This window comes from Chiloscyllium plagiosum, unplaced genomic scaffold, assembly GCF_037043375.1.
Source record: "Chiloscyllium plagiosum isolate Xiang-an unplaced genomic scaffold, Cpla_swu_hap1 HiC_scaffold_10, whole genome shotgun sequence".
NCBI classification, from domain to species: Eukaryota; Metazoa; Chordata; class Chondrichthyes; order Orectolobiformes; family Hemiscylliidae; genus Chiloscyllium; species Chiloscyllium plagiosum.
Genome location: NW_028270148.1, coordinates 17,463,428 through 17,491,120, shown reverse-complemented (window position 1 = coordinate 17,491,120; position 27,693 = coordinate 17,463,428). Strand labels below are relative to the sequence as shown.

Below are 27,693 nucleotides of genomic sequence, written 5' to 3'. Positions count from 1 at the left end.
CCTGCAAAATAAAGCTGCTCTGTTCTTGTAGTTTATTTAATCTAGGGAATTAATGTGTGATCTGATTATGGGTTCTCCTAGATGATTGAAGGATTTGATATTTTAGCTACAGATTGTTATGGACTAGGCCAGACCTCCTTAAAACATTTCAAGAAAGTAGCCCAGACCCTAACTTTGCTAGTTGTTTATGCAGGTGCATAGTGGATATTCCAGGAGTGATGCAGCTGGTCAAACCACTTAGTTTCAAACAAAACAGAATTTATTTACAAGATTACTGAATGAAACACAAACAAAATAGAACAGAATACCGAATAACTTATCCTATCAGAAAACCTAACAGACTATCCCAATTTAATGATGCTGTTCCAAATACATGCAACAATTCCCATAAACACTCCTTGACAAAAGGAAAAATCAAACACAGGATCTTAGAGGAGAGATGTCAGAGAGAGAGAGAGAGAGAGGATCAGCATGGACCTGCTTCAAAACTGACTGCTTTCAGTGAACAGCGAGACTGCTAAAATGAAACCAAACCAGAGAAAAACTGGACTGGGAGAACTGGCCATGCCCCTTTCATTGTACAAGTAGTTTTTTAAAAAAACTTGAAAAGATTTTGCCTGAGGCAGTATATGTTAGCTATAATCAAATTGGCCCTAAAACCATTCAAACCTGAACATTTTGGAGTCGATGTCTTTACACCCTTCTGAAAAATAAACCAAGGGCAACCTAACCTTGTTAAAGGAGCAGCATCATCACAAGATACAATGTTTCTTCCAAGTGGTGAATCCTGAGCAGGAAGATAAAACCTCAATATTACGGTCATTTAGAGGTGATGTCAGGAAACATTTCTTTACACAAAGGATTTTGAACATGTAGAACTTTCTCAAAAACATGCAACTGCACAATTAATTTGAAATATTATAACTGAGATTAGCAGCATTTTGTTAGACAGGGTTGCAGAACTAGCATAGGTACGTGGAGTTAAGACATATGGCAAAACAAGCGCATGGGGTTGATGGCCTACTCCTGTTCCAATATTCTTTTTAATATTGGTCCGTGGTACTACAGCAAACCTCCAGAGCTGTTGGTTCAATGTTTGAGTGGAAGCAGAAAAATAACGATGGCCGTTGCTTTGTTAATTGGGAGCAGGAGCTATGATTAACTTCTGACTTCTTCTGTGAGGGTAACAGCAGTGAGATGCTGATGTCCAAGAAAGTTTGGAGCAATATAATTAATGGCATAAGGCACTTGGTCCATTTCGTTTGCAGATTCACACAAACCTGCTACCAGTAAGGTGAGTCTGTGTTTAACAATCCAGTCATACCATTTTGTTCCTGCTGGTGGTGCTGCTGGTCTGCTGATCATAATTATGCTCAGTGACACCATCGGCAGGAACTGGAAGGCACTGCAGCTCTGGAATACGATGCCTATAATTCTCTACTCATCCCCCTCCCCCCAGAAAAAATTCTAAGTGCATTGTATTGATGCAAAATGGAGTATAATGGACAATATTTTATACGAGTTTATAATTTCTATTTTGTTCAGTACTTTAGTCACATTCTCAAATTGCCTCAAAGAAACAACTGTATTTAGATTTAGATTACTTAGTGTGGAAACAGGCCCTTTGGCCCAACAAGTCCACACCGACCCTCCAAAGAGCAACCCTACACTTACCCCTTCACCTAACACTGCAAGCAATTTAGCATGGCCAATTCATCTAATCTGCATATCTTTGGATGTGCCCTATTAGTGGCACAGTGGTTAGCACTGCTGCCTCACAGCACCTGGGACCCGGGTTCAATTCCAGTCTCGAGCGACTGTCTGTGTGGAATTTGCATGTTCTCCCTGTGTCTGCATGGGTTTCCTCCGGGTGCTCCACTTTCCTCCCACAGTGCAATGATGTGCAGGTTAGGTAAATTGGCCATGCTAAATTGCTAACAGCATTCAGGGATGTGTAGGTTAGGTGCATTAGTCAGGGGAAATGTAGAGTAATAGGGCAGTGGAATGGATCTGGGTGGGTTACTCTTTGGAGGGTCGGTGTGGCCTTGTTGGACCAAATGGCCTGTTTCCACACTGTAGAGATTCTATGTATTGGTTATTTGATCACCATAAATTTACGACCCAAAAAAGACTTGCTTTTACATTGTGCATTTCTCAACCACAGGATATCTGAAGCACTTTGCAATTCATATAGTAATGTTGGAGTGTGCAACAAGATCAAACAGGCAGCAATGTGATATTTAAACCATAAGATATAATTGTAGTATTAGGCCACTCTGCCTATGGAGTCTGCTCCACCATTTGATCATGGCCGATATTTATCTGAAGATCATTCTCCTGCCTTCTCCCCTGGATGCCCTCACCAATCGAGAATCTATCTGTCTCTGTCTTAAATACACTCAATGACTCTGCCATAGGCCATTGCAGAGGCCATGAGTTTCACAGGTTAACCACCTTCTGACTGAAGAAATCCTGCTCGTCTCCATTCTAAGGGATTATTCCTTCAATCTGAGGCTGTGTCCTCGGGTCCTAGTCTCTCCTACTAGTTGAAACATCTTATCCATGCCCATTCTATCCGGCCCTCTCAGTATTCTGTTAAGGTCTGCCTTCAATCTTCTAAACTACAGAGACATTCCTGATGAAGAGCTTATGGTCGAAACATTGACTCTCCTGCAGCTTGGATGCTGCCTGACTGGTTGTGCTTTTCCAGAATCACACTTTTTGACTCTGATCTCCAGCACTCACTCTCCCCTATTGATCCAGAGTCCTCAATTGCTCCTAATATGACAAACTCTTCATCCTGAATCATTGCTGTAAACCTCCTCTGGATCTCCTCCAAGGCCAGCACATCTTTTCTGAGATACAGGGCCACACTGCACACAGTATTCCAAATGCAGTCTGACCAGACTCCTTGTTCAGCCTCAGCAGTATATCTCTGCTTTTGTATTCTAGTCCTTTTGAAATGCATGCTAACATTGCATTTGCCTTACTGTCAATGAACTTGCATGTTAGAGAATCCTGAACTAGGATTCTGAAGCCTTTCTCTGTTTAGAAAATAATTGATTTCTGTGATGTGCATTGAGAAATAAACATTGGCTAGGACATAAGTAATAACTCCTCTGGTCCTACTCAAAAAATGCCATCAGATATTTTGCATCTGACTGGGAGAACAGCCAGGACTTTGGTTTAATGCCTCATTGGAAAGATGTTATCTCTGACATTGCAGTACTTGCTCAGTTGTGTTTAATAATATTGGCTTCTTTTGAAATTTTAAAATTTAAGAAATGGCACTAAAAATTTTACATTTTTGATCAAATATTATTGGGGAATTTCTTTGACCCGCTCTCACCAGTCATGTGAATGTGCTCCTGTGAAGAGTCTTAGTATGTTTTTACTGTCGAAAACCTGCCATGTTTATACAAGTTGTAGATTAATTGATTAAAATTAGTCAATAATCCAATGTTATTTTCTCATTTAACGACAATGACAGTGGAATGTGAACCAGATGAATTGGACTTTTTTTTCATTTAAGCAGTTGCTGTATTCCTATTATTCTGTAAAGTGCATTGCTGCTTGAGGCTAAGCAAGGTCTTGGTTTGATGTTTCATACCAGGAGCTATTTATCCAACAATGTAGAATTCCTCTAATGTGGGTGTAGTCTGTATGAGATTGTGCTTAAGACTCTGGAATAGGATTTGAGCCTATGATCTTCTAATGAGGAAGGCATAATGTCTACAACTACTAGCTGAAACAAAAGGACTTTTCTTTGGACCAAGCAGAGTATAGACAATTTTTCCTGACATCAGTGGTTTGGAAAATTTTTAAACCTGTTAAAGAACTGGTAACATGTTAGTTAAAAAATCACTCTGATTATGCAGGATCAACACAGTATTGTCAAGGGGACGTGATGTTTTGACAAATTTCTTCACTTTTTTTGAGGATATCACTAGCAAGGTAGAAATGAGGTAATCTGAGAATGCAGCATATTTTGGATTTTTGGAAGGCAGTAAATAAAGTGACGAAAGATTGTTGCTCAAGATTAGGGTTTCTGATTTCGGGTGAATATATTAACATGGATGTCAGTTTGCTCGCTGAGCTGTAAGGTTCATTTTCAAATGCTTCATAACCACACTAGGTAACATCATCAGTGAGCCTCTGGTAAAGCGCCGGTGTTACAGCCCGCTTTCTGGCAGGCAGAAAACTAGTCACCAGGAGAAATGAACATCAACTAGCCACAAAAAGACATGACCCACTGTCACTAGTATCCTTACATACAGATGAGGAAGGATACCCACTTTGACTGGGACAACACATCCATCCAAGGACAAGCCAAACAGGGACATGCACAAGAATTCCTAGAAGCATGGTATTCCAACTGGAACTCTATCAACAAACCACATTGATTTGCATCCCATCTATCACCATTTGAGAAAAAGAACAGGAAATGACATCTCAGAAAATGACATCACCAACCTAAGGAAACCTAAACACACAAATAGGAAGCAGGCCATAACACCAGAGCGTCACCAGAGGCTCACTGATGATATTACCGAGTATGGTGACGAAACATCTGAAAACGAACCTTCCAGCTCGGCAAGCAAACCTACATCCAGAACCTCAACCTGAGCTACAAATCTTCTTCAAACTCGTGAATATTAACATGGATTTGAAATTGGTTAATGTACAGAATATAGAGAAGGGATGAGGAAGACATTTTTTGGGATGGCAATATCTACAGAGACATAAGTGACAGTGTTTGAGTTTTAAATTTTATAGTCTATGTTAAAGACTTGGATGAAGGGACTGAGTGTCATGTTTCTAAGTTTTCTGATAATGCACAGATGAGAAAGGATCCTGAGAAGGATGCAGAGAGGTTGCCAAGTAATACAAGCTAATTTAACTGATTTAAGCAAAAGGTTGTCAGATAGCCTGTAATGTGGTGAGGTTTGAAACTATTCATTTTCATTTGACAGTATAACTAGGAGCTCAGACCTTGGGTTAGCATTTTCTTCTCGCAATTTTCTGCTGTTTATCTCACCACCTTTCCTGTTAGTTAACGAGGAATGATAGTCGCTCAGAACATTCCAGCACTGTTGTTCTTGGCTGAACCTAAAAGATGCGCAGCACAACCTCATGCATTCTGGGTTGTGCAGCCCAGATCTGCATCACCTGACATCCACACCTTTTATGGTCCAGTCGAGAAGGAACCAAACCTGTTTTGTTCTTCACTAACTCTGGGTGGAAACAACGGACTGTTTCAAATGTACCTTTGAACTTGACTAAGTAATTTCTTAATGTATTATTAATGATACATTACAATCATTTGTCACAATTTAACCTAATTTCTTGGTTCTTGTGGATTTTTATTTCAGTTATGCGAATGGTTACATAATAATGACAGAAATTTCAGGCCTGAAGAAGGTGCTGCTGAACTGCATCTTGAAAGATCTGCCTTAAGTTTCTATGTTCAGAATCTAGTGGAACAGTACCTGAAGGTTCCAGTGACTGAAGGTAAAAGGCTTACTTTGAGTTGTTTTGTCATTTGTATTTTGTATTGAGTTCTGTACTATACATCAGTCACCAATTGAGAGGGTTGCCTATGAATGGACCGTAGAAAGAAGAATAGACCATTTGATCCTTGAGCCGCCTTCCCTATTGAATGACACTACGGTTGATCTGTATCCTAACAGAGTAGAACTATGTTAGGTACATAATCTTTTTATACTTCTATCTAGTCAAAAAAAAGTTATTGGTCTCAGATTTAAAATTGAATTCATATTGACAGACTGCTTTTTGTGGGAGATGTTTCACACTTCTGCTTCCTGCCCCCTTTTGTGTAAGAAGTTAGAAGTAAGAATGGCTGGCCTTGACATCTGACTGAGGATGGTAACAAAAGTCTTGGAGAGTTGGAGGCACTAAGAGAAATAGTTGTAAGATCTGTCATTTCAGTCTGAGGGCACCACTGCAAGATATCAGGTGATATCCAAGGCCCCAGCATCTTCAACTGCCTAATCAATAAGCTTTCCTCCAGTAAAAAGCCAGAGTGTGCAATCATCAGCACCGTTCAGAATTTGTCAGGTACTGAAACAGTCTGTGTCTTAATGGATCAAGACATTCAGGCTTAGGCTGAGAAATGTTGCTAATGTTTACATGTCACAAGTGTCAGGCATTGACAATCTTTGAAAGAGAATTTAAGCATTCCATGGCATTACCAGTGCCTGAGTCCTGTAGAAGATAACTGGACAAGCTATACAAATGTAAAAAGAGCACTTTGGAGACTGAGAATTATGTGGCAAGTAATTCATCTCATGTCTCCCCAGCGCCTGTCACTATCTACAAGGCACAAACCATTAGTGTAATGACAACTCTCCACTTGCTTGGATGAGAGCAAACCCAATTGCATGCTTAAGCTCAATGCCACCTAGGACAAAACTGCCCACTTGATTGGCACCCCATTCAGTTTAAACATTCACTTCCTCCACCACTGTCTCAGTGACAGTCATATGTATTGTCTACAACATGCGCTGCAATAACTTGCCAAGGCTCTTTCACAGTGCTTTCTGAGCATATGACCTCTACTGCTTGGAGGGACAAGGGCAGCAGATGTGTAGAGACATCATGTGCAATGTTCCCTTCCAAACCTCAGACTATCCTGATCTGGAATTGTATCACCATTATTTCACTACAGAGTCAAAACCTTGGAGTTCATTTCCTACTAGTACTGTAGATGTTCATACAACCCAACAAAATGCAGTGGATCAAGAAAGAAGATCTTCTTCACCTTCTCCAGGACAATTAGTGATGGTTAGAGACAGTGAACAAATGAAACAAAATGCTAAAAGGGGAGAAGAAGTTGAAGTTTTCATTTTATATTCATCGAAACTATGATGCCAGAAACACTTAGAAAAAGAGACATTATTGTGTAATGAGCGTGTGCGATTGGCTGGGCCATTATTGGAATGGAGATGCAGTCAAGATGTTTAGCTGTCAATCTTAATTCTGAAACAAAATTTTTAAATTTGAGTCTGGACTTATTGGCATTGAGAAGGATGAGAGGACATCTGATTGAAACTTAGAGAATACTGAGAGGCCTGGATAGACTCAATGTAGAAAAGATGTTTCCACTAGTAGGAGAGACCAGGACCCAAGGGCATAGCCTCAGAGTGAAGGCACGATCCTTGAGAACTGAGATGAGGAGGAATCTTTTTCAGTGAGGGGGTGGTTAATCTGGGGAACCCATTGTTGCAGAAGACTGTGGAGGCCAAGTATTTGAGACAGAGGTAGTTGAGGTTCTCAGCTAGTAAGAGGATCAAGTGTTACATGGAGCAGGTAGGAGAAATGGAGTTGAGGAATGTAGCTGGCATGATTGAATGGTGGAGTAGATCCAATGGTCTAATTCTGCTTCTATTCCTTATAGTTGAAATTGTGAGTTGAGAGTGTGGTGCTGGAAAAGCGCAGCAGGTGAGGCAGCATCGAGGAGCAGGAGAGTCAATGTTCCGGGCATAAGCCCTTCATCAGGCATTATGCCCGAAACATTGATTATCCTGCTTCTCTGATTCTGCCTGACCTGTTGTGCTTTTCTAGCATCACACTCCCGACTCTGATCTCCACATCTGGATTCCTCACTTTCTCCTAAATTCTGAATTGCTAAAGGGATGTCATAGAGATTGGCTGTTAACATTATAATTTTTGTAAAAGAAAGCTGTCATGTATGTACAAATTCTGCTGAGGGCCCTGTTGGTGATCTTACATTGGCTTCCAGTGTAACTCTTAGGACAGTCTGGATTATTAAAGAAATGATTTCCACTGGCAGAATTGCATCTCATGGTGGATATACTTTTCTGAAACTTGCAAGTATGGGCTGATCAGCCAAAAAACATTCCTGAGATGGGGATGCTGACGAGAAACATTTCTGTACTTTGACCTCATCCTCATTGTCATCTGTGATATAGAGCAAAGTCAGAGGCCAGACACTGCAAAGCCATATAAAGTATTAAAGAAAATTTCTTTCAGCAAAAGCCAGTTGTATTACACAAGAGATTCTGCTTATACATAATTTATAACCTTCCAAACTTGCCATGTGCATCATTAGACAGCAGTGTTTTGTGTGTTCTGATTTTTCTCTTCCTCAACTCTGTAGGAATGGTAACATTGAAAAGTAGAGCGTTTTTCTATTTTGAGAACTTAATGTCAGTGTTAAGCATTCCCAGAGGAGATATAGCATGAGTCAGATTCTGTGTAAAGCCTCAATACTGGATCAGAGTTAATGTCTCAAAAGAACACCATTGTGACTTTTTTCTTTATCTTAATCTAGTCATCTTTATGAGATGCAAAGCTGAATGAATTTGGTTAAGTGGGCAATATCTCCATTCCTCCAAATAATTCTTCAACATATTCAATAAATGCAATGTGTACTATGTTTTAAAAAAGTGAAATACAAATTTACAGAATTTTGTTATTGGAGTGTTATAAGATATTGCTGATACCTAGGTTTCCCGACTGGTACACAATAAATTTTGCACTGACTTGGAACTGCACCGCATATTAAAGAATACAATGAACCATTAGCAACTTCTGTAGGATTGCTGATTCTAAATCATGTCTGGTCAGAAACTGCAACTTCAGTTAAATTCACCACATGCTTTTTGATCCAACAGGTTAACATTGTACAGATTTCATCTGTTGAATATATGGTAGTATATTTGGAGTAATTGAGATACTGCCCACTCAACCAAATTCATTAAGCTTTTCTAAATGGAGATACTTTTGACAGCACCAATAGATGTCCTAGAGTCCTGAGATTAGGAAGTCAAGAGGGCGAAGACGTTGGCACCAAAAACTGCAAAACCTATTTCTTACTTGGGAAGGGGGAAGAGAGGAAAGAATGGAAAATTAAAACCTAATACATGACTGAGAACTAATGATAACCTGAGATAGTAGGGGAGTATCAGCCAAAATTGAAAGTGATGTTCACTTTTCGTGCTGTCCTATGGATATTAAATCATGGAGAAGCTGACACTATTGTGCCTTCTGTGGGAATATTTCATAAATATTTGAAATGCATGATGATATAAGCCATGCAGAGAAACCAAGACAGGCAATTAATTTGGAAATGGTTTATCAAATATCCAGCATAGATTTAATTTAATAAGTAGGAGAAAGTGAGGACTGCAGATGCTGGCGATTTTAGTCAAGATTAGAGTGGTGCTGGAAAAGCACAGTAAGTCAAGCAGCATCTGAGGAGCAGGAAAATCGACGTTTTGCCTGAAACATCGATTTTCCTTCTCCTCCGATGCTGCCTGACCTGTTGTGCTTTTCCAGCGCCACTCTAATCTTAATAGAATAGGTGGCTGCTTTGGTGTTGTATGGTTCCAGAAGTGCAGAGGATTATATTCATAAGCTCATCAAAAGACTCTATTTGCAGTATTATAGCTTTAAGTATTTTAGTTTCTTCCAACTTGTTTTGCCTTTTATTTCAGTCAATCCGAGAAATGAGTGATAAACAATGGGGCACGTAATGCTGTTCCTGTGATAAGTGAGCAGTCACATTGTGAACTGCTAGTTCTGATGCTGAGTACTTCCTCATCTCTACACCTACACAATTTAGTTTGTTCCATGAAAGCAAACAAAGCTGAAGTATTGAGTGGCTCCCTGCATTGATTTAAATTGTAAGCCTTGCTTCCCTCTTTTAACTTGAGGAAACATGGTCAGTATATGCAGCTTAAATCTTGCAGAAGGTGCAATCTGTAGAGTTTGCAACACGACATAGATGGAATGTTTCTTGTCTTAATTTAGTCTGGCCGTTTCTCTCACGCCAGCCCTTGTCCAAAAAGTGGTAAATTAGCAGCAAACCTCATTGTTAGACGAGGGAAGAGTCTGTGAGCCACCTGGATGCTTTATCTAAAATAGAATCTTATTGACCAACCAACCTGAATGCTGCAGATCTGTTTCATGCAACATGTATTACATTTAACATGCATTTACTGTGCTTTCTTCATAACTAGGAGAAAATGCCAGTTTAATGCCAGACTGGTTTGAGGCCCAACTTGTTGCCCGGATGATTCTCCTTGCTGCTGACGTCGAAGGGCAGTATGACACTCCAGGGTAGAGTCTGTTATTCTAAATGAGTATTTAGTAATCAAAACCATAAATTGTAAACAACCTGTTTGCATATGTTTGCTGGTATTTTTTGGTCTGTTTGTGGGTCATTGTTCATGAACTTGAGTGAAAGGGTAGAATTAATTTCAGTCAGTGATTAGTCTACACCATTACAGTGTTGGGTTTTTTCTCCTGTCAAATTGAGCAATGAAAGAGAACCTGCGGCATAATTGTGGATTTTTGTCATTCTGGATTTGGGTTTTCATTGTTGAACATACTGGGGGGAGAAAGCCAAACTGATTTGAGTATCAGAAAAGAGGTGTATAATAGGTGAGGGGCCGGACGACTGGAGGTTGGCTAACGTGGTGCCAGTGTTTAAGGGTGGTAAAGACAAGCCAGGGAACTAGATAGACCAGTGAGCCTGACGTCGGTGGTGGGTGTCCTGATGGACAGGATGTACATGTATTTGGAAAATCAAGGACTGATTAGGGATAGTCAGCCTGGCTTTATGCGTGGGAAATCAGGTCTCTCAAACTTGATTGAGTTTTTTGAAGAGGTAACAAAGAGGATTGATGAGGGCAGAGCGGTAGATGTGATCTATATGGGCTTCAGTAAGGCGTTCGACAAGGTTCCCCATGGGAGACTGGTGAGCAAGGTTAGATCTCATGGAATACAGGGAGAACTAGCCATTTGGATACAGAACTGGCTCAAAGGTAGAAGACAGAGGATGGTGGAGGAGGATTGTTTTTCAGACTGGAGGCCTGTGACCAGTGCAGTGCCACAAGAATTGGTGCTGGGTCCACTACTTTTTGTCATTTACATAAATGATTTGGATGTGAGCCTAAGAGGTATAGATAGTAAGTTTTCAGATGACACCAAAATTGGAGGTGTAGTGAACAGTGAAGAAGGTTACCTCAGATTACAACGGGATCTTAATCAGATGGGCCAATGGGCTGAGAAGTGACAGATGGGGTTTAATTTAGATAAATGTGAGGTGCTACATTTTGGGAAAGCAGGACTTATACACTTAATGGTAAGGTCCTCGGGATTGTTGCTGAACAAAGAGACCTCAAAGTGCAGGTTCATAGCTCCTTGAAAGTGGAGTCACAGGTAGATAGGATAGTGAAGAAGGCGTTTGGTATGCTTTCCTTTATTGGTCAGGTATTGAGTTCAGGAGTAAGGAGGTAATGTTGCTGCTGTACAGGACATTGGTTAGGCCACTGTTGGAATATTGTGTGCAATTCTGGTCTCCCTATCGGAAAGATGTTGTGAAACTTGAAAGGGTTCAGAAAAGATTTACAAAGATATTGCCAGGGTTGGAGGACCTGAGTTGTAGGGAGAGGTTGAATAGGCTATGGCTGTTTTCCCTGGAGTGTCACAGGCTGAGGGGTGACTTTATAGACATTTATAAAATCATGAGGGGCATTAATAGGATAAATAGGCAAAGTCTTTTCCCTGGAGTGGGGGAGTCCAGAATTAGAGGGCATAGGTTTAGGGTGAGAGGGGAAAGATAGAAAAGAGACCTAAGGGGCACCTTTTTCACTCTGGGTGGTATGTGTATGGAATGAGCTGCAAGAGAAAGTGGTGGAGGCTGGATGGGTATATGAATAGGAAGGGTTTGGAGGGATATGGGCTGGGTGCTGGCAGGTGGGACTAGATTGGGTTGGGATATCTGGTTGGCATAGACTGGTTGGACAGAAGGGTCTGTTTCCGTGCTGTACACCTCTATGACTGATACTTTTTAATTGTGTTAGTTTAAAGAGTCCACTGCTTTAAATTCCAACAATCTGTATACCACTCCTTAGATTGCCTCCCCGTTGTATTTCATTTCTTCCCCAACCCTGTCCCACTGTGCCCACTCCAAGGCAAGACCATGCAAAGCTTCATAACCTTCTGTAGTTTAAGATCAGATAATACATAATACAATTTTAAAAAATGAATTTTTAGATTGCAGAGAGAGCAACAAAGGAGACGTTGGTGAAGAAAATTGCCAGTTTGGGAAGAATCTTCAAAGAAAAGAAAAAGTACTTGATTACTTTTTACTTTGGAACTTGATGATGGGAAGAGGAATTCACTCCTCAAGCCTTTTCCACTCATAAATTAGATCATTGCTAATATGTATCTCGGCTCCATGTCCCATAATAACTTTACCAAACTTCCTGGTCTCAAGTTTTGAAATTTCCAATTGATTCCTATACTCAACATGTTTTTAGAGAGTTCCAGATTTAAGTTACTATTTGTATGTGAAGTGCTTTACGCATCACCTCTGAAGAATCTAACTCAATTCTTTTAGGTTGTATCCCTTGTTTGGCGCTCGCCCTGTAAAGGGTTATGTTATTCATGATGGATACATGGATCTCAGCAAGATGGCATGCTTTAGGGCATAATTTAGGAGATTTGTGTCTGAGAAAAGTTGTAGTGAATGGGGTACGGATGGTAGACTAAATTAATTAATCCCTATCACGATCTAATTATACGAGATTAACTTGTTGGTGAGTGTGGAGGCCAGTGTTTGGCAGTGCTATTCGTGTGCTGTATTCTGGAATAATGAAGATAAAACATGTCTATTTGTGTCAAAAAAATGAAAAAAATGCCATAACATAGAACGTTTTTTTGCTTTGCATTTTTACTTAAGTAACTTGTTGTATAAATGCTATCCAAATTTAATTTGTCAAATATTTGGTGTTGCATAATTAATGTAGAACATGGATAAGAGGCTAGAGTAAAATCTTTGACTTTTTGAAGGTATTTAAACTTCTGCAACCATAATTTCCATGAATTTTCTGAATTGATGGCCCATGTTTTTCCTTTTATTTAATGGAAGGGATCAGAAGGCCTTGGATTGTTTCTTGCAACCCCTTCTGAATGCTTTAAAGAAGCTGACTACCCATGCCTATTTACCTGTGCTGAAAGCAGATAAGAGCCTGCAGCTGTTATTGAAGCTGATGGAGATGTCTGTCCCAAAACGCCCCACAAAACCAGAAGGTTGGTTTACCCCTTAAGATATTAATCTCTATTAGCAGGCTTAAAGTTTTTGAAGGCTTCAAATAATGTGCTTTCTTTGCAATTTTTCTTTTTTTCTTTTGTCTCTCTCTGTGTCGGTCTCTGTGCTGAATGTTTTACTGCCTTGATGGATAGCTTCTGGATACCACTACCCTCTTTGCTTTATGTCCTTTATTCATGTCAGAGTCTTTTCATTTCTTATTTACCATCCACCTGGTTGTGTTTCCATCAGGCTGTGACAGTTGGTGAACAAGAGCAGAAATTCGGGGTGGTTTCACTTTTTCTGCCTTAACTCAAGTGTGGTTCTAGCTATCCTCCAAACATACTTGCTGAGGTGAGAAGGCTCTGTGCTGATCAGGGGCTTTTTCAGTAGTCTGGACTTGGAAGTTAAACTTGAATGGTGAAGTTCTGATGATCTCAGAGCCTCTGCACAGGAGTGAAGATGATGAAGCAGTCAGATTATGTTTGGCAGTCTCCTTATTCCTACTGTTTCACTCAGAATCACATTAGGAGAGTTGGGATGGAATGTTGTGTGTTCATGGAAATACCAAGCATCCTGTACCATGCACTGCACTGAAGATTTCCCAGGGTCTTTGACCCTTTCTGCATTTGTTTGAGATTTTTGCTGCAATAGGTATGCAAATGTGGAATGACAAGAAGGAGCAAAGATGGCCAGTCATGTCGCCCGTAACTAACTGACAAATTTCCTCGCCTTCTAATAGATTTTCTTCCACAATGTTCAGATCCGGCATTTTCCTCTGGGACTGGGCTGTGCTATTTAAGATTCACAAGTTGATTTTAATAATATTGAACATCCTCTCCTTCCTTTAAACTGTGCATACAGAAGGAAATGATAGCAACTCCACATCCATGTTATGTTTACAGTTTTGTTGCTGGATACCAATTTTTTTTCAAACAGTTAGGAAGTCTCTTCATTGGGACTTAAAGAGAAGACAAAGTATTAATGAAGCAGGAAAGGATTATTGTAATGCTTTCCATTTTGAGGAATATAATTGTTGGGTTTCTATATTTAACTTGTTAGTGGCTAAATTGTAATGGGCCTATTAGCTGTTTCCTGCATTAACTAGAGATTATGCTAATTCAAGGTATTGTACTATCAAATCATCTTTTTTTAAAAGAATTGAGATATATAAGATTACATAATACAGGAAATCTGCTCGGAGGCTCCTTTTCAACTTCTAGGCCATTTGAATTGCAAAATTTGTACAAAATGCAGCTGTAAATATTTTACTGCTGACAGTACTGAAGAGTGAGTGTTCTTCGGATGTGGAAATGTATATTAATGTGGCTACTTCTCATATATGTCAAAAATATTAATTTTCATCAGCGTTTTTAAGTGGGAAAATATTATGTTATCTATTTTGGTATATAGCATTTTATTTAGTACAGAGGAACCTCAATTATCCGAATATTGGATTGTCCTGCAAGATCGCAAGGTCCCAATGCTTGGCTAAACTATGTTAATCGGCATTCAGTTATACGGAATTTGATTTAACCGAACGAAATACTTCCCGTCCTTGTCCTTTGAATAATCGTGGTTCCCCTGAATTTTGTTTTTCTTTTTTATCCCTTCATTCCCCATCCCTTTCATTGCCCAATAGATTTGAACATGAATATTACTGAAAGAAGACAGTTTGTCAAGACTTTTAAGTCTTGCACTCATCAGGAAATTTGTCGACGTAGAGAGAAATACAATTTTTATGCTATATGAGATGAGGGTGCTGATCGTTGATCGTTCAGCTTTATTTGGGAGAGGCACTATATTGGAGAATACATCAGTTAGATGATGACTGTCATTTAAACCAAGTTTTGTTAAAATTTAAACCAGGCAGGTTGACTCTGATTGGTAAAGGGATTGTCTTGAGGAATCAACCAGCGCCTAATCTATTTTGTTAAGTTGGAAAAGACATAATCTGTGTACGTGTTCTTTCTGTTAGTAAAAAAAATCATACAAACAATATATATAGCTTCCAGAATGCACTTGTGCACCACATCATGAGTCTGAAAAACAGTCTTGAAATTGCTTGTCAGTGTAATTTTTAGCATACTTGGGATTATTTAGCAAATATTTTCCAACCATAGAAACATTGAAATTCGGAGGTGAAGTCTGCTATTTAGCCCTTCAAGCTTGCTCTACTATTCAATATGATCATGGCTGCTCATTATACCTTTTGTTCTCATTATCTGTAAGAACTGTATTTAATTCATTTACTACTACTTGTGTGAAGAAATTTCTCCTTACCTCTGTCCTAAATGGCCTACCCTGTATCCTGAGACACATTCCTGGTTCTGGACTCCCCAGTCATTGGGCACATCGGTCCTGCATTTATTCTGTCTAGTCCTGTTAGAATCATTGAAACTTAATGTTGGGCTCTATTTATAATTCTATAAGGGTGGGTGGTATGGTGAGTCCTTGTTGTAAATATCCAAAGTGATATGCTATTCAGTACAATCTGCCAGTCCCAGTGTGCCTGCAGTAGATTCCAAGCAACTGTTCTGATCAGGATGGCTATTGTTTTGCAGAATGGCTTGGATACGCCCAATTTCAGCTGTAAGCTTACAAAATGAGTATTGTGTGGAACTGCAGGAATCTGTGTATAGACGGACCATTGAAGAAGACTTGCAATAGATGATCCAACAGAACCCCCTGGCAGATTTCTCAACAAGCATGTCAAGGAAAGGGAACTTATTTGACTGCTCATTTAAAAAGTATATTTGAATGCAGGGTAGAACCGATTAAGACATGCAAGACATTTCTTACAGGCGAGTGCAGATTCACATGTACCAGATAACAGGATGAGGTGGCATTGTGGTATTGTCACGAGACATGTAGTTCAGAATCTCAGGCTAATATTCTTGGGACATGGATTAGAAACACCCCATGGCCAATGGTAAAATTTGAATTTGAAATATTAAAAGAAACTACTCCTATGAGCGATCATGTAATCATTGTCAATTGTTGGAAATACCCATTTGGTTCACTGATATCCTTTTTAAAAAAAATCTATTATACTTTGCTTCTCTGACATATATGTGATTCCAGTTCCATAATGTTGACTCATAAATGCCGTCGGGGCAATTACATACAGGCAGTAAATGCTAGCCTAGCCAGTGGTGTCACAACCCATGAACAAATTTTTTTTACAAAGTATCACCCATTTGTTACAAGTGTCTATCCTCATTCGATGATTAAACTCGCAGTGCATTGCCCAAATCCATGTCAGTTCTGAAAAGTACTCTGTATATCTCAGATTATCAAAGGGGTGGTATCTCAAAAATTTGAACGCTAAGTGAAACTAGTTGTTTCATGCTGCAGTTGTGCAGTAGCAACATGAGTGGTGTTATTCACAAACAAGATACAGCCATCAATCCAAGACGTTCTACATATCAGGCAAATGATTAATGTGGTATTTGAGTTCCAATTCCAGCGTGATGCTCATTGTGTAGACTGCACGGCATATCATTTTGGCTGTTAGCAAAAACCAAGTTACTGAAAGTACATAGCCAGTCCATACTTGTCAAACTCTGAACGCAGTTTCCAATGTTAGATGTGACTCTGTGATTGGATAGCATTCGTTGAATAATCTCAAGTGTGTGAAGAATTACCATGACAACCAATTTTGGATTATCAGTCAGGATTGCAGTTTGGTGCTCTTTCACATTCTGGAACCTACATATATTAATCTGCAGGGTCTTGTACTTAGAGCGTGGAGACTCTGCAGGTAGGAAGAGCATATGCACACATTTTGTGCAAAAAGACCCTGAGCTTCCTGTTGCCTGCCACTTCAACACACCACCGTGTTCCCAGGCCAGCATCATTGCCTCAGGCTTGCTGCAGTGCTCCAGCAAAGCTCAGAGCAAGCTAGAAGAACTGCATCTCATTTCTGCTTGGGGTGCCTGCAGCTTTCAAGACACAAAATGGTGTTTAATAATTTTAGATCCTGAGCATTTTCTCCCATGTCCTTACCCCAGATTTCACGCACCAGGCCTTGTCATCACATGGACTGCTACCACAACCAACCCATTTTCAGCTACTAATGGTCCCCATTAGTAGCAAGTAATTCTCCCTGGCTGACCTTTACTGTTCCTTTGTCTGTCCAACAAATGTTCTCGCTCTTTAACCTTTTCACAGCTACAATCCATTCTGAAGGAGCGTCACTGGATCTGAAATGTCTAGTCTACTTTCTCTCCACAGCTGCTGCTAGACCTGCTGAGCTTTTCTGGCAATTATTGTTTTTGTTTCTGATTTCCAATGTCTGCAGTTCTTTGGTTTTTGTTGTTTACCATAAAAGACCATGCTTTCTTTGCGTTTTTGGCAAACTAAGTGGAAGCTGAAAGATAGGATTGTTGTGAAACCAAGAGCAAGAAATGTGATTTGTGTCAACAAAGTTTACGCCATGGCAATGTATGTGTAAAAAGAGAGTATACTTGCCAGCAGTGAACCCAATGCACTTTTAAAATATATCCAGGCTCCATGTTGCAGCTTTTTGATCTGCAACAAATTAACATTGCTAATGTTGCTAAACTTTTCGAATGCCAGCCTGTCAAATTTCTCATTTGTGACAGATGGAAACTGTTCTGCAAGTCTTCTCAAGTAATTTCTAATTTACCACAGAATGTTTGGCAAACCAGTCCAACTGAGGGTCATAGTATGCCATATTCCTTGACGTACGCATCTAAGAGAAAAATCATCCATTTCACTAAATTAGGAGCACCAGTAGTGTTAGACGTTCAGATATTTTTGGCTGTATCTTTTTGGTACATGTATTTAACAAAAATCTTTATTGGTCTTAAAAATTTGGTTGACCTAGTATTGATTACATTTTCAGTGAGCGTGTAACATTATCAAATTAAGACCCCTTGTTCTAGATTTCCCCATCAGAGAAAATGTTTTTTCTGTAATCTAACCTTTGAAATCTTGCGAACATTTTACATATCTTGACTAGATCACAAGATTTTTCAAGATATGACAAACCTTGCTAATTTGTTCATCTGTTGGATAGTTCATGCAAGCCAGGATGCTGGGTTACTGATTAACTTCGTTGAATTATTGTCAACTTGATGATAACAAGCATAACAAAAGAAGTGTAAATTTTAAAATTACACTGCAACTCTGGGACAAACAATCAAATCATGTTTGAAGGCAAAACTTTAGCCCATCATAACCCCTTAAATATGGAAGTAACTGCAAAGACAAGCAAATTAATTAATCTTCAAAGCAATGAAATAATTATAGCTGTCTAACCTAGAAATACCTTGCATTACAAAAATATGTTAGGGCATCACTTGATAACTTTGTTAATACTCTGAGTGTTAAAGTTTTGCAAAATGCATAATTTAAGAAGTCCGAGCTGTTCAAAAATGAATACTGATGCAAAGCTAACAACTTTAAAAATTCCATCACAAAGAATCTCAAATCTCAACAGATGTCAGTAAGCTTCTCCCAGTCTCGAGAGGAAGCACGATAATAAAGATGAAGACTTGTTATGCCTCTCGCCAAACGGCCCTAGTTTCCTTCTTCATACCCGTAACCCGCCATCTCTGGTAACATCCTAGTGGCTTTATGTTGTCACTTTTTCTATTATGTTTGTTATTCTTTCATATATTCAGATGCTCAAATACACAGGTCTCCAAATTGTAGCAAAATATTGTGGATGCTGAAACTCTGAAATAAGGAGAAAATGGTGGAAGAGAACTAAGCACATCTGGCAGTATCTGTGGAGAGAAACATAGTTAATGTTTTGAGTCAAATATGAGTCTTCCGTTCTGAAGAAGAGTTGTATTGCACTCAAAATGTTAACTGTTTTTCTCTCTTCAAATGCAGTCAAACCTGCTGAGTTTCTCCAGCATTTTGTCTCTTCACAGTTACAAATAGCAGCCTTGGAACTGATGTATTGCAGAAGGAAGAAAGTGGCAGGTCTCGGACCACAAGTTTTTGTGACTGTTTAATTCTGGATCTCCACATTGTGTTTGTAGAAGATGTGTGTAAGTATTGCTTCTGCAGAAGTCACGTACTCAGAAGTCTGTGGGCTATCGGAGAAGAAGTGTTGCTTTAGCAAAAGCCATAATGCAGAAGTCACGTACGCCGAAGACATAATACTCAGCTAGCAGTGAAGGGGGGTGCACGCTAATGGTAGACCACTGAGGGATGTGGTAAAACGGTTAGACTAGCAAGCTGCAATTTGTCAAAAACAAGGAACTGGATGGGATAAGGGTAACCAAATAAGGCAAGAAATAAACATGGGTAAGGGGCGCTGAAGAAAGAGTAAGGGGAGAAGTAAACAAGGGCGGAGAGTTACGAATACTTGTGATAGGTTTGACGCTTTGTATGCTAACTCAATAAGGTAAAAGGGGAAGAACCGAGAGACTCAAAGAAACTGTATAAAAATGTGCTGATCTTATTCTGGAGTGTGCCTACTTTGGGACACCTGTTCTTGCAAGAACATATGAATAAAGACCGCTAAAATTATTTGGTAGTGGGCTTCATTTCCCATAGTGTTGAAACCTAAAGATAATTACTCTTTGTAGAGCAAAGTCAGAACTAAATGTGTCACTGTAATTTGTTAATCCATTGAATGGATATACAGATGTTCAAAGTCTTTTATTTGTTAATATGAGCAATGTTTGTGGGGTATGATATCCAAGGGCTTGGAGACTAATGTTAAAAGATAGTGAATGATTATACATAGATGAGTAAGTAGCCAAAAAAAAAACAAAGGCAGTATTGATAAAAAGCAGTCAGGCAGCTATGATGCTGAAAAGGGGCAATCAGAAATGCAGTACAAATATCATAAAAAAGGTTTGCAAGTCATTAAAAATATTACTGTGGGGCTAGTGAAAGAGAACAAAGAAATGGTCAAAAAAGTTAAGATCAGTGGACACTAATGTTGGCATCCTGAAAAAGTACAGAAACGAGACCAAACTGTGAATAGCTTTTTCTTTTAAAGAAAAGTCAATAGCTGGTTTATTTTTAGATAATTTTTTCGCAGGTCACTTAGAACACTTATTTCAACAAGCCAAATAACAAGTCATGCATAAGCCATTTTAATGTAAGTTTATGTTTCAGCAATTAGAAGCATTTGTTTTTATGAAATCCACGAGTGGTTGGCTATCTCTTGCGTAGTGGACTTATGAGCAAAACTATTTATAAAACAAAATTTGCAGTGTTGAGATAGTAGTCTCACCAAGAATTGAGGACAGGTTTTATATATGTGTGATGAGAAGAGAATAGATTAACTTGTTCATGTTATTTATCTCTGCGGGTGTGAGGAACAGCACAGTGACCATTTGTAATTATTGGTGTTAACTACTACTACTTCTTGCGATTGCTGCTAAACGTTGATGTGTGAAGGGAAGAAATATAATCATTAGCTTTTAATTAGCTTTTTATTTTATTGACATTTTAATATATTTGGGAATTGTGCATTATTTTTTAAATATGGAGTTGAGTAGTTATAGTCTTAGATGTACAGCATGGAAACATACCCTTTGGTCCAACCCGTCCATGCCGGCCAGATATCCCAACCCAATCTCCCACCTGCCAGTACCCGGCCCATATCCTTCCAAACCCTTCCTATTCATATACCCATCCAGATGCCTTTTAAATGTTGTAATTGTACCAGCCTCCACCACTTCCTCCGGCAGCTCATTCCATACATGTACCAGTCTCTGTGTGAAAACGTTGCCCCCTTTAGGTCTGTTTTATAGTTGACATGAATGTTCAATGTTTTTCAGTTTTAATTTGCAAATTATTTCAATATAGGTATACAATGATGTGAAAATTGAAAGACTACCTTCTGTGTGGTGTAAAGAAAATCATTGCATTTACACCATACCTTTCACACCCTGAAGTACTTTTCAGTGTTTGCTGATTGTAATTGGTTGGATTGGTCCCTGCTGACCCTGTGGTCAGTCAGCAATGGAGAAACAAATTGGAACCTACATTCTTGGAGACACAAGTGTGCTTCAAAGAGTGCTGTAACAATAACTTATCTCAGGAAATCGGTAGGCTGAGAGTCCTCTGAACTCCTACTTATTTTTCATACGCCATTTGTTAACAGAACATCTAATCTGGCTATTGTAGTGCTTCTAGGTATATTTATTTAAAATGTGTTAATCTGTGTTGGCTTTCAAGATATCAGTTTCTCTTTTGCCACAAATTGTTTTTACACTGCTCAGCAATCCACCACTAACATTGATTCCTTTCCCTACTTCAGGGGGAAAGAAAATGCTTAAATTTAATTTCTGCAATGCAGTAATAGTGTCCCTGTTTTAGAAATCAAAGTGTATTCAATAGGCCTGGGTTAATGACTTGAAGATCTGCCTCCGTCATTGCCTTTCTGGGTCTGACACTAATAGGTTGCTGTCGAGCATTCTGCAAAATGAGTTTGACACTGATTACTTACTTTACTGAATATAGCTTGCTAAGCATTTTAGTGAACCTATTCTCAATTATCAATCCTTTTTTTTAAGAAAGAAATTATTTGGTTTGTTCCTAGGCCAATAGAAAATTATCATAGAAAACTTGCATCCAGTGCATTACTGATGTCAGTGCTCTCCTATCTTTGTTAATAGACAGGATACTGAATGCACTACGAGATTGTCTCATGTCTTCGGTAGAACAAGTCTTGGAGTATACACTTAGGAGGTTAACAAGTGAACTAAAAACTGTAAGTGTACATCGCAGAATACTGTTCATAATTTTCCAAGCTGTTACTCATATAAAAACTGATGTAATTGGGAAATAGCAGCAAGCAGCAGCCAGTTCCAAAAATAGTGCTGCAGGAAGAGAAGTCTTTAGACTTGTAATTTTTTTTTTGCAAACATTAATGCACAAAATGGACAAATAGAAACTGCTTCCCAATGTCTCGAAGCTGGGCACCCTATTCACGTACTATCAATGCATGTCTTTCCCTTATCCTGATGCAGGTCATCCCTTCTCCCACTCCCAGCCCTAGCCATTGCCTTGCCTCCACAATTCGCTCGTCAGGTAATAATCTTTTAGGAGGTGGTTAAGTGATAGTAATTGGGCAGAACATTGAAGGAAAATTCCCCACTCCCCTTTTAGAATGCTGTGGTCACATAATTTCCATCCACCCATGAGGTTAACCTCAGTTTGATGTTTCACCTGAGCATAGACACCTCCAACTCCCTCATTGCTCTAGCTCAAGTTTTGCACTCGTTTGATGGAGATGGAGCTTGAACTTTTAACATTTTGTCACAGGGAGGGGGATGTTCTGAACTGAGCTAAAGCCGACGCTCATTTCTGATTTGACCACTTAAACCTCAGAAAAGGTTGGAGGGTGTACAATACAAGATAGCAGAATTTCGGACTCTGAAGAGCTGTGTTAGAATGATGGGTTTCATAAATGTGATTCAGATTTTGAAGGATAATGTTGACAAAAGGGTTTAATGAGTTTGGCACAAATTAACTAGTTTATCTGGTATGGGAGTTGAGAACAAGGGGCACAAACTTAAAATTAAAACCAGGCTATTTAAGAGTAAAATCAGGGAACACTTTGTTGCTGTGGAAATCTGGAAGACTTGTTCAGGATCATTAAAAATTTCCAAAGACAACTGTAATCTGACTGAAAGATTTAAAGGGCTTAAAGGATGGCTATTCGTATTAACTCTAAACCAAAGAGTTGAATAGTTTTTCATTGCAACAAAAATCTAGAATAAAGTTTAGACCGCTCGCTGCCACCTTCCTGAGGGCACCTAGGGATGGGCAATAAATGCTGGCCTAGCCAGTAAAACCCACATCCCATGAGTGAATTTTTAAAAATTGGATGGCTGAGTAAAGGATTTTTTGCAGTAGATGGTGAAAATAAAAATCTACATCAGTGTATATTACATCTGCTAATTAAATAATTTTTAAAAATGTTAAGTTCATAATGATAAAATATTATTCGTTGTCAAGTTCTGTCTTTGTGGATTGGCAATTTAGTTGAAAACTCCATGTCACCGGACTTAGTGAATTTAATTATCAAGGCTGCAGAACTTGGTTTAAGCAGGGTGCAAGTTTATTTCCCTTGTGAAAACAAAACCAAATAATTTCTGGGCTAAGGAAGCTGATGTTGAGGGTCTCTTTCTTAAACGTCTGATCATGTCGCAAAATCATTTTAATCAAGTTCCTCAAAATATTTTGTGACAGCAAGTATGTCTGTTTCCAGACATAAATGTCTTATCTGAAATAACTGACAAACACTGATAAACAATCCTACATTTTTATAACCTATTGCTTCATTTTGACATTTGCAGCATATTTTGTAAAATAGATGCCCTCTGATACTGTCATTGTGATGATTGAAGTGGAGCTAGTAAGCTGCCAAAAAACTTGCAAGATGCCAATTTTTAGAACAAAGCCAGATATTTTGGTTTAAATAATATTATTTTATATCTGGTGTGTTATCTTGCCAATGGCAAATGGGAGGGAGGTAGCAGTTATTGCAGACGAGAAGGTAATTCTTCTGTGAGCAATTTTGTAGTGAAATTGTAAGCATATGTTTAATGAGCTGCTAAGAATTGTAAAGAAGGAAATTCAAAAGTACACCCTGTCTGAAGATTATTTTTTAAGCCAGGAGTGGAGAAGGTTTAGGTATGATTATTGTCTCATTTTTGAACAAGTACACATGAAACTTTTTTTGTCCTTTGTTATTCTAAATCCACTGTGTTTCTTCTTCATTCAAGGTTTTGGACCTTGACAGATGTCATCTCTATCTCGCTGTGATGAGTGAGATAGTGAAGGCACTTTCAGTAGTGGGTTGGGAGAGAGGTTCTTGCATCTGGAGCTACATCTGTTCCCTGACTCAGGCTTCAATTCAGCATCTTCAGATTTCCAATGCTGATGAGGTACTCTATCATTCCATTGCATTGTATTTTCTGATGTACCAGAATACTTTAAACTCAACCTTCCTTTCCCTATTACTTTTTATACAACACAATTATTCCAATGCCAGCTCTTTGAAAAAGCTATCCAGTAGTCAGGCCATCCCAAGTCTTTCACTGAAAAGAAAAATTCATGTATAGATGATGTCCCATTTTGAAAGTTACAGTTGTATCTGTGTCCACCACCAAGTTTTTATTAATTTATTCGTGGAATGTGGGTATCACTGGCTAGGCCAGCATTTATAGCCTATCCCTAATTGTCTGGAAGGCAGTTAAGAGTTAACCACATTGCTGTAGATGTGGAGTTACAAAAAGACCAGACCAGGTAAGGATGGTAGTTTCCTTCCCTAAAAAACATGAGTGAACCTGGTGGGTTTTTTTTCTGATGATTGACAGTGGAGTCATTGTCAACATTGGGCTCTTAATTCCAAATTTTTCTTGAATTCGGATCCACCATCTGCCATGGTGGGATTTAAAATCAGATTCCCAGAACATTACCTGGTCTCTGGATTAACAGTCCAGTGACAATACCACTGGGCCATCACCTTCCCATTTTTTGGGGAGTGCATTCCATGTCATAAAGCACGACAAAGATTATTTCTGCCTCCCCTTTTGAAAATCTCCTTAAATATATATTAAAAATGTTAACAGCACAGAAAGAGACCATTCAATCTATTGTTTCTGTGCCAGTCAACAAAGATAAGACTGCGTTAATCCTATTTTCCAGCTCTTAACCCATAGGTCAAGCTATGGTAACACGAGTTAATATCTTAGTACTGCTTAAATGTTTCTGGAGTTTGTGACTCAACCACCCTTTGGGCAGTGATTTCCAGACTGAGTGAAATCATTTCTTATCAACTCCCCCTTATGGCCTTTTACCTCTTTCCTTAAATCTATGCCCTCAATTATTGAGCCCTCTACTGAGGAAAAACTGTGCATTATACAACCTATCAATACCTCTCATAATCTTATATGCCTCTGTCAGGTTCCTTCTCAACCTTCACAGCTCCAGCGCAAGTAACTCCAGCCTATCCAATCTTTCTTTGTAGCCCAGGTGGCAACCTCGTAAGTCTCCTCTGCAATGTCTCTATTGCAAGCACATCCTTCCTATAAATGTGGTGACCAGAACTGCATGGTATGCTCCAGTTATGGTTGAATCAGTGTTTTATATAGTTGTAGCTTAACCTTGTATCCTTATAAGCTTTTGTATTCTTTGTTTTGGCTAATAAAGGCGAGTATCCCATATGTCGTTTTAACTACATCATCTACCTGGCCTTCTAACATAAGGGATCTGTGGATATCCACACCAAGGTCCCTCTGATCATCACACCTTCCAGACTTGTATCTCTCCAAATCCTCTTAGTTTTCTGGGTTGAATTCCATTTGCCACTGTTCTGCCCATCTGAGCAGTCCATTGATATCTTCCTGCAGTTTACAGCTATTCACACTATTTAGCAGCCTACCAATTTTTGTGTCCTTGACGAGTTTTCTGATATATATCATTTAAGTCTATATCATTAATGTACGCCACAAATAGCTAGGTCACAGCACTGAGCTTTGTGGAAACACACCATTGGAAACAGACTTTCAGTCATAGAAACATCCCTCTACTATCAGCTTCTGCTTCCTGCCTCTCAGTAAATTTTCCAACATGCTACCTTGCCTTAGAACCCATAGGCTCTTACTTTCTTGACAAATCTACGAAAACAGACTTTGTCTAAACCCTTGCTAAAGATTGTATTGACCACATCAAATATATTATCCTCATCAACCTTCCTGATTACCTAATTACCTTAAGAAAAAGTCTAACCAAGGAAGTTAAGGAGAGTGTTAGGTTGAAAGAGGAAAATTTAGAAGGAGGCAAAAGTTAGTGATAGCTCTGAAAACTGAGATAAATCCAGCAAAAGAGGACTAAAAGCATGATAGATAATTAAGTACAAGAACAAACGAAGGAGGAAATATAAAAACTGACGATAAGAGCTTCTTTAAATATATAAATGGAGAGAGGTCAAAGTGAACATAGGCCCCTTAGAAGATGAATCTGTGGAGATCGGAATGGGGAATAATGAAATGGCAAAGGAGTTAAGCAGATATTTTGTCTCAGTCTTTATAGCGGATGATATTTCAAACCTGCCCGTATAATCCTAAAGAATACAGGGGAAAAGTTAAGGGCTAACATCATCACTAGAGAAGTAGGATTAGGCAAACTAATGGGGCTAAAGGCAGATAGGTCCCTTGCTCCTGATGGTTTGCATCCCATGATCCTAAAAGAGGTAGCAGTGGTTGTAATTATCTTAAAAATCCTTTGGTTATGGAAAAGTACCGGAGGATTGGAAAACTACCAATGTGATATCTCTATTCAAAAAGCAGGACTATCTGCCAATTAGCCTAATTTGTTTATTGGAAGAATGTTGGAATCAGTTTATAAAGAAAGTAATGGCAGAATAATAGGAAATCCTAATGTAATCAAGTGGAGTCAGCATGGCTTCATGAAAGGAAATCATGACTGGCTAATTTATTAGTTTTTCAAGGAAGTCTCGATCAGAATGGATAGAGGGGAACTAGTAGTATTTGGACTTTTGAAAGATGTTTGAGAAGGTACTTCACTGAAAGTTAAGTCATAAGATGAGCCTGGTGTTGGCACGATGGAGAATTGGCAGTTGGGCAGCAGTGAGGATAAAGGGTTTCTTTGTAGCTTGGTGACCCATGGCCAATGGGACTCCACAGAGATCAGTGCTGCGACTGCAGCTGTTCACAATGTATATTAATGACTTGGAGGAAGGAAGCGAATGTACTGTAGATAAATTTGCTGATGACAAAAATAGGTAGAAAGGTAAGTTGTGAGAGAGATGCAAGCAGTTTACAAAGTGCAAATTGCAACACAAAGGAACTTGAGGGTACTTGTGCAGAAAAGTCAAAAAGCTAGCACACAAGTACTGCAGGTAATCTGGAAGGCTAATGGGCCTTTGGCCCTTATTTCAAGGGGGGTGCAGTAAAAGAGTAGAGAGGTCTTACTGAAACTGTGCAGGGTCCTGGTGACACCACCAACAGATTACGTCCCTATCAGGCCCACTTTTCTCTTTGTTTTCTCTTGCTCTTTACATAATTGTTAAAAGCCCCTTTCTAATTTGCTTTATTTTACCTACCTGTGCTTTCTCATACAGTCTTTGAGCTTTTTAATTTCCTTTTAAAGTTCCCCTGTACTTTTTATATAATCTATAGGGACTCTGACATATGAGCCCTCCATACCTGCTATGTCATCTAGTTACTGTCCCTCTGACTAGAAGCAGTTTTTCATGTAAGTAAAATTTACATACTTGAAATATTTAAAAAAAAACTGTTAACGTGCCTTTGCTAAAGGAGGAGAGTTTTAAAGCAGCTTATTTAAAAAGAATTAGTCAGCCGTGTGACAGTCCCAGAAGACCATGGGCTGCTTTCTCATTTAGAGAGAGATGACCTGTGGTGAATTCGAACTGAAGGTCACCATACCTCAGGTGATGGGCTAGGTTGAGAAGGCGGAGTTTTCATCATGACCTCAGTTGACACAGGTGTTGAACCTACTAAGTTAACCAAATCCCCTACGGGCTAATACAAATATATTTACACATTTAATAATTAATAGGACAGCTTCATTCTTAATTTGTATAAGACCTCAGAAATCTAATTCAAAATAAAAATAACATT

General features: G+C 39.0%; 1 protein-coding gene across 5 annotated transcripts in view; it reads left to right on the top strand.

Moving 5' to 3' along the window:
- tarbp1 (TAR (HIV-1) RNA binding protein 1) overlaps positions 1-27,693 on the top strand; it is a 177,987-nt gene that overhangs the window by 39,820 nt on the left and 110,474 nt on the right. For all 5 annotated transcript variants that reach the window (XM_043695407.2, XM_043695409.2, XM_043695408.2 and 2 more), the window contains exons 10-14: positions 5,373-5,511; positions 10,005-10,104; positions 12,923-13,083; positions 21,697-21,791; positions 23,812-23,973. In XM_043695407.2, coding sequence (XP_043551342.2) covers positions 5,373-5,511; positions 10,005-10,104; positions 12,923-13,083; positions 21,697-21,791; positions 23,812-23,973 — 657 coding nt within the window. The remainder of the gene's footprint in view (positions 1-5,372; positions 5,512-10,004; positions 10,105-12,922; positions 13,084-21,696; positions 21,792-23,811; positions 23,974-27,693) is intronic.